Genomic DNA, 8,191 nt, shown 5'->3' on the forward strand with positions numbered 1-8,191 from the left:
CTTTAACATTGTTGGTTTTAATTCTTACAGGTTGTCCTCCACCCTACACCTAACAGCCCAAAGCAGTCAGAGTGGCACAAAATGACTGTTTCCAAAAACTGCCCAGATCAAGACCTGAAGATCAAGCTTGCTGTGCGAATGGATAAGCCTCAAAACATGAAGCACTCTGGGTAAACACTTGTGTCAATCTGAACTCATTTTGTTTTGAGCGTGTCTCTTTTTTAAGACCCTGTAAGAGAAACTCTTTTTCTCAAGTTCACAGGAGGTGAAGAAGAAAGATAAATATAAAAATGGCTTTAGTTCAGTCATAGTGCACTTTCCGTATTCTTAGCATAGTCTTTTTTAATGCATATCAGCCAAGCAGTTTAAATTTTAAACAGTTTTCCTCAGGAAATTCCTGGGTTATGTTTTTTTCTGTAAGGAAATAATATGTGAACTGCCTGACTCTCTTCCTGAGAATAATATAATTTCCTAAGTTATTCTGTGTTTCCCTTTATTCAGTTCTCAAAGGCAAAAGCACAATGCACCTTCTGCTTGAAATAAACTCCAGTGTGATCAGCATTATTTATACTGAAATACACAACACAATAAAATAGCAGTTGCCTGGAGTAGGACTAATGATCTGAAAGGTTAAAAGGAAAACCTCTCCTCTCCAGGAGTGAGTGTCAGAGGATCTGGGGCCAGATGGATCCCTGACCACTTTGTACAATTACAAATTAGATCCCCTTTGGGAAGGTCAAGCTAAGGCCATTGGCAAGGCTTCCCTCTGTTTCCTCTTCAGAGCTGAGGATGTGATAAACAATTGAAAAAAAAGTCACTGCTTGGATTAACTTTTGGCACTCTGTTTTTGGTGCTGTAAAAGTGATTTTGTTTCATTTTTATTTTCATAGCATTTTGCTAGACTCAATCCATTATTAGGTGGTTTAGATCACTCATCTCTTTTAATTCCTCCTCCTCCTGTCTTCTCTGCTATTGAGATCAGAGCAAATAACCACGTGTGAAGTTTACTTTTTCCACCATAATCACAGGCACCAAAAGCAAGAGAGTTCATATCCCCATCCTGTTTGTTTCCTTGGCCACAGCTGATAGCATCAAGGCTCAGCAGTCCTGGCTTTTCTCAAGCTTTCTTCGACTAACTTTTGATTTATATGATGCTGCTTAAAACCCTGTGGTTTATATACAGAACTGAGATTGTCTTTCTGTTGATGTTAGCAGCAATAGCAAAAAGGACAGTTATTACCCTGTTCTTGGACTAGCCAAGGACTCAGTGCCCACATCAGCATCACCTGGAGTTTTGCAGCTTAAACATTTGCCAAGAATATGCTGGATCTCTTCTGACACAATCTAAAATGAAGTGTTTTTCTATTTATTGAGCCAGAACTTAAGTAATCATAATGATACATAAAACATATTAATGCTGAATAATATCCTTGTGGTTTTTATTAGTCTCGTGCTGCCACTAGTTTTGCCAGTGTTTGTTTTAGTGTCACAGTGGCCACTTCATCACAGAGATTAAATGCTTATTTTGACATTAATTTTAAAAGTTAATTCTTCCTTTGTGGAGAACAGTAAATTCACTCCTCCTTAGAAATTATTCAGTTTGCTTGAATTATCTGTAGCCAAGCAGTTTCTAGGAATCCATCTTAAGCTGTTGAGCAAAGTGTCCTGGTTTAGTCAGTCCAGTGGATCCTGTGTGCTAGGTTTGATGTAGGAAGTGTCCCTCTGCTGGCAGCTCCCCTTGACCAAATGATTTTGTCAAGACTTAAAGCAACATTTGGGGTTTCTCTCCCTTAATTCTTCCATTGCAAATGCATCCTCCACCCATCCAACCATGTTGTAGCTATTCATTAGCATTAAAATGCTTCCAATTCTGAGCAAGTTGCGAAAAATAAAGAGCAAGAGAGATTTAATACTGTGTAACATTAAGACTCTGTGAAATTTTTATGTCACTTTCTTTACAGGTTATTTGTTCAGGCTAGAAATAAACATATTCATGAATGCTACTGAGGTTGAGAGCCTTGTAATTACTTTTGCTTGTGCATTAACTTCAGTTTGTAGGTGTAAAGAAAATACACTGAAAAGCAAGAGAGCAAAAGATAGTCACTTTTGTACTGAATTCACCTCTTCTTTTCTCCTAGGTATTTATGGGCCATCGGTAAAAATGTTTGGAAGAGATGGAAGAAACGATTCTTTGTCCTGGTCCAGGTAACAGATGTAACTAGAAGTGATCTTAAATCACAACATGAAATATTTAAGTCTTTCCTCTGGCTATTTTCAGTGCCTTGTGATTGATGCTGAGCTGTGGTTCTGCCTAGGGTGTCTGTTAAGTCATGGATTTTTTTTCTAAACATATACATGTTCTCAAGGATATCCCAGTTGCAGACGTCTACCCATGAGTTTCCAGATGCACCTGAATGCTTGATGACATGGAGAATCAATTTTAGTGCAGAATTAATGAGGCAAGGTGGAAGCTTGGCTTGTCTTACCTGGAGGTTCTTGCGTACAGATGCTCCCTTTTGAGCCTCCAGGTTAAATTTGGAGCCCAATTGAATCTACAGAGGTTTTGTCACTGGCTACATCAGAGTCAGCATATCGTTCTTGACATTTATCTTGCGTTCACATTCATCACTGCTTCTCATTGTCTACAGTTCCCATTGATCATTTTGCAGTGTCTTCCTTTTTCCCTTTGTTTTTCTTTTTTTTTCCCACTTTCTGAGCTCCCAGTTTCAGTAGACCTGTATGTTTGACCATGGTTAAGCATTTCTAGGAGACAGGCAGATGTCCTCTGTGACCTAAAAGGATATGGTCAGTTCTTGGTGTGTTAGATCTTTCCTCACCTTCCAAGGGCAGCTGAAACCACTGCACTGGGCACAGAAGTATGTGGCCCCAGTGTGAGTGACCCATCCTCACAACAACCTGAGAAAGCCACAGACTCCTCTTGGGACCATCTCTCTGGACTCCCAGGGTATGTTGTCTCAAAGTATGAGAATTAAAAGCTTTGTGCATGTTCCTGTGTGATAGCAACACATAGATGCTTTGATGCATAAACATGGGATCCAGCTGAAATCCTGTGCCAGCAGAGATCTAAAGTGATCAAGCCAGAGGGTGAAATCCTGCTGCTGCTGAAGCAGATACCAGGTCTGTTGCAAAAGGGCAGGGATTTCACCCCTGTTTAGGAACAGAGATGGTGTATACCAAGTACCCCAGGCAATATTTGGGATGTTACATGCTTGTGTGCTGGCTGTCCAGGTGCAGGTAAGGGCAGGAGTCCAGGCAGTCCATCTTCCACCTTACAGAGCTGACTTCTGTGGTCCTAAATCACCTCCTGTAAACTGGTTAGTTTGTTTTACATTAATTATTGCTTCAAGTTCAGCTGTGTCAGTAGGAGCCTTAATTGCATTCATTCCCCATTTGTCCTTCACTGCCAGCTTCCATACAACTCAACTGTGGGGCAGATAAGAATATCCATCCTTAGGAAGTAAAAGGGATTTATGACGTGCATGACCCATGTAAGCAGGAGCCTGTTTGGAGAGACCCATTGAGTCCAATAACCAAGTATGATCAGCAGTGACAGTTTAAGTGTTCATTTTGTACTCCACATGGAGTCAAAATGGCCACAGAGCATGGAAGGTAGTGGAAAGCAGCCACAGGAGATGGCTCTATCTGTCTTTCCCTTTAGGGAACATGATGCAGTAACCCTGTTCTTGGGCAGGGATTGAAGGATTGCTTTTCTCTGTATGTTCCCTTTGTTATGTTCTGAAATGAAGTTAAAAGTGCTGTGGCAGTCTGTGATCACCCGTAGAGCAACTGGTGTTGCTTTTCCCTGAGAGACAATTCAGTCCTATTAGATCAAGTTCTCAGTTCTTTTTTCCCTGTGAGCAGGCATTCTCCAAAGCAGAGAATCATCTTTCCTAACATAGTTTCTCCCATAAATGAATCTATTCTTACTCTTCTGTGTAAGGGTTTGCAGGTTTGGACATGGATTCCCTTGTCTCTCTTAAAAAGTCTTTCTTCTGGCCATGCTGTGTGGTTGCAGTTGCTTCTCTAGTTTTCAGCTGCTATATTTTCTTCAGCTTGCTGTGGAATTGAAGCTCTCAGAGTTATTCCATGTTTTCTCATGTTACTAGGTCTGTATTCGTCAGTTGGCATATCAGAGCAGAATTTGGCCAGAAAAGCAATTCATTTGAATAAGATGAGCAGACTTTTGCCCCCAGAGAGTCTCTGTAGCCCACCTCAGAAATTCCAGCTGCCACTGCAGCTTCTCTGTTATGTTACCGTTTGCTCAACATTTGGTGCAATGTAAAGTGTTCTGCCGTACATCAAATATAAACAAGAAACACTCTCTATGCAGTCCCTCAGATGTAGTTTGAGCATATTGAACATGTCAGCAGGCAATAAAGATGGAATAAAAATACTTTGCTGTCCGTATGTTTGTCATTTGCTTTTCATGCAATGCAAAGGATGGGTGCTGATACGAACAGGGATTGGCAGTAAAGGTGTTGATGTCCAGGATGCTCTGAACTCTGCTAAACCACAGACAGAAAACAGCCCCCACAGGAAGGTGAGCTGGCTCTGTTACGTAGAGAATGGACAAGGAGCAGCCCCCATTTCAGGAGCTCACTCACCCACACCAAGCTCTTGCCTGCACCAGAGCTGAGAGATGGAGTTGGAAGCATAAAGTCCATTTGGGATGTAGTGGTCTGGTCAATCCATGGCACTGCCAGGAGGGCAAAGTTGTATATTTGGAGGAATAACTAAATATTTCCTGTCTGATCCCTTGTCTCTGTCCCTTACCTGTAGCATCTTCTATTGCAGTTCTCCTTTCACTTGCAGAGTAACCTCCTCCTCCTGGTCTTGTGCCCTCTCCTGCCCCTCTTTCTCCAATCCAGATGGACACAGCCTTGGTTCCTTCAGTGCTATTGGGTGGTACCACTCTGCCTTCTGGTCCCAGCAGTTAAGAAATTAATGGTAATAAATACTCAAACTCTTCATAACCATTTAAACAAGGCACAAAGGTGCCAAACTGCATGGGCGGCACCAAGGAGGAAGGTGTTGATGGCAGTTTGTCTCTTTTGTGTCAGTGATGCCTTGTCGGCATGAACGGAGGCTTTGCGCGCGTATGGAGAAAAAGGAGCTCTGCAGGGAGTGCTTCCACTGCTACTTGGCTTGTGTAAGCCCTGGAGAGAAGGGGAAAGGAGCCATAACTGCCTTGTAATTTGGGTGGAATAATCCCTCGCACCTTCTGTGTCTGTGTAACTGCAAGGGTTATACAGGAGTGAAGATGATTTGTTTGGGTGTAGTGGGTGTGAGCAGTTCCTTTGTGCTGTTTCTAGACCTGAGCCTTACCTCTCCAGCACCTGCCTTGCTGGCTGGACTTGGCTCAAGCCCTCAGGGAAGGTTTACAGCATGACACTTCTGGCAGAGCTGGTGTGTGTGCTCCTCCAGCACGGATCCGTGCATTAAGAGGGGTTAGTTTTCTCTTCCGAATGAATCGCAGTCCTCTCTGCACGCTGCCCACCCTTCTCGTAGACACCCTTTGAGATGAGCAGCAGAAGAGCAGAATACTGATTAGATGTAAATTACATGGCAGAGACTCGTTACTTGCCTAATTTTAAATCCTGAGATATGCAGCGTGAAAGTGATGGCAGAATATGGCCCTGAGCTTGGATGGAAATGGTCCACAGCATCACAAGAGAGGAAAATGCTTCGTAAAGGCAACAGTAATGCCAGTGGCAGTGGTAAGCAAAAGCAATTGAGCTATTTAGGGCAAAGTTCTCTATGACTGGTTAGGAAAGAAAATGTACATCCATTGCAGATGTTGTGAGTGCTTCCTAAGTTGCTGTATCAGCTGCCTGAGCACAGCATACACATTTCAGCCAGTTTGCCAGTTAGACCCTTGATCATGCAAAATCTGGGATTTTTGATAGCTGACAGAGCTTGTATTAATTCTTTGCAAGGTCTAATGTGCTGTACTGGCAACAACACCATGGTTGGTTGTGGTGGGTTTGTTGGCTTTGTGATAGGAAATTTCTTATAATGATTCTTAAGGGCAAGTGAATTAATTACAGTGAGATTTCAGTCTGAATCTGTTCTTCTCTTGTCATAACCCCATTTCTGTGCTCTGGCAGCATATGGGAAGTCACACTCTATGGTACCTGGATGACATGTCTGCTGAGTAGCTTGAAGCAGCTTTCAGCTGGTTGTGTCTGATGGTGTTTGCAGAATGTTATTGGAACCAGATCAACTCTCTGCAGATTAAAACCAGTTGCAGTGTCTACGCCTGGATCTATTGTTCTAGTGACAGACTCCCTAAACTCAGGATAATTTAGACTAACAGTGACAGTTCCCGCTTTTAGCAAAACTCAGCTGACTCTGGATAAAATGAAATGAAGTAAGTGTTCAGTAACTCCAAATAACCAACAGAATTTGAAAATAATTCAGCAGAATTACATTGTGGTGCACCAGTCCTAGACTATGGTCCTCAAGCCAAGGTAAATGACCCATAGCTGGTCCCCATAATCATACTAAATCATGTTTTCTGTTAGACTCTCACTGAACTAGGCATAGGTGGTGATTCTTGAGCAAACTGGAGTGTGATGATACATAGAAAATGTTTGGAAACTGCTGGTTAAACAGATGCCACAGCCCATTACACCTGGCTCTGGTAGGTCCTGCATGCCCCATTCATACTCATGCAGGGTGGCTTCCCACCGCACAGCTCAGCCCCAGGAGAGCACACACACCTTCTTCTCAAAGGGAGAAGTTAGGACAACAGCGATGTGCAATTTTTTAGAGCTGAGTGAATGTGCTGAGATGTGAAAACTGTTGTTTTCACATTTTTTTTCTCTAAGCTAGATCGTTTCCTCTGCTCATTTGTGTCAGGAAAGGGCTTGGGAGGCAATGTACAGCTGCAACCAGAGGACAAGTCTCCCATCAAAGTGGAAAGCTGTATTACAGCTGGCAGTGTCTTCGCACGGTTTCTCTCCCTTGGGACAAAATGCATGCTGTTAATCTAGGAAAGGTCCATTTAAGAATTTAACCCAAGTGGGGCAGTGTTGTGTCAACAGTGAGAAAGGGGGAGGTGAATGACTGAGCTCCAAGTGTGAGGCATGACAATTAACAGGTTTGAGCAGGATCCTGGGGAAAGCAGTGTTCACTAGAGCAGGAGTCTGTGGTGGAGAAACAAGGATGAAGTCAGGACTGGTTAATGCATATCTACTGTATTTATTAATCAGTTGGATTATATAGCTGGTGACAGAATATGGTTGAGTGCCAAGAAAGTCAGATTTAATTTAGCAGCCTGGGAATAGTGAACTTTGGCATTTGTCTCCCACTGTCTCTTTCCCCTTTCCTGAATTCATTTGGTTTTTGCTTTTTTTCTCCACTTTCTTTTCCTTTTGTTCTTTTGTCTCAAATTATTTCTCAAAGCATTTTCCCTTTTTTTGTAATGAACCAGCCAGGGCAGCCTTGGATTAGTTCCTTTCTTTCAGTTTTTCTCAGTTCAGCTTCCTTAGCTGCTCCTTTCCTGGCCCTCATTGAGTCCCTGGATGAAATCCCAGCTGCTTTAGAGAGTTTGTCCCTCACTGGGCGGAGAATTCTCCTCTGTCTTCCTTTAGTTTCCTCTCTGTATCTGTGTTTTTTCCAATTACTCAAACCATTCATCTTGCCCATCCCATCTGCTCGCTCGCTCTCATACTCAGCTATGGTTCGGTGTGAACTCAGCAGGCTGTAAGATTAATTTCTGCTATTAACTGTTTCACTTGTCTGGCCATTTCTGAGCTTCTACAGAAAGCAGGCTCTGTAAAACAGAATATTTTAGAGGACTGATGAAAGGCAACTGCAATCTCCACTTGACCCTACAGTGCTGTTCAGCAGCAAAGCACAACCATGACATACTGAGCTTTCTAGAATCTTATTTTCTTGGGCTTTGCTTTGCCAATTCTTGTAAAAGGAAGGAGACACATTGCACTGGTAGCCATGGCACCAGCTTCTCTCTGACCCCAAGCAGTACATGCTCTAGGCAGCAGGATAGGGCACACAGGCTGATCTGCCAGTCCTTGAAGTCAGTAACTTGAGTTGTTTAGGTGCAGGCACCTTGCATGGCACAGTTGGCACCTCTTCCACAGGCCATCAATAGCCGTGTCCTCTCTCCAGTCTGATCCTAGCCTGCTCCTGCCAGCAGGCTTTGTGG

The 8,191-nt window shown here is 43.0% G+C and overlaps 1 protein-coding gene across 1 annotated transcript in view; it reads left to right on the forward strand.

Annotated features, from left to right (window-relative positions):
• The window catches only part of CADPS2 (Ca++-dependent secretion activator 2), a gene marked incomplete at its 5' end in the record, with an annotated part of 168,979 nt that overhangs the window by 58,176 nt on the left and 102,612 nt on the right, over positions 1-8,191 (forward strand). The window contains 2 exons of the mRNA XM_009076477.1: positions 31-170; positions 2,139-2,205. Coding sequence (XP_009074725.1) covers positions 31-170; positions 2,139-2,205 — 207 coding nt within the window. The remainder of the gene's footprint in view (positions 1-30; positions 171-2,138; positions 2,206-8,191) is intronic.

This window comes from Acanthisitta chloris, unplaced genomic scaffold (genome assembly GCF_000695815.1).
Source record: "Acanthisitta chloris isolate BGI_N310 unplaced genomic scaffold, ASM69581v1 scaffold1356, whole genome shotgun sequence".
Lineage (NCBI taxonomy): Eukaryota > Metazoa > Chordata > Aves > Passeriformes > Acanthisittidae > Acanthisitta > Acanthisitta chloris.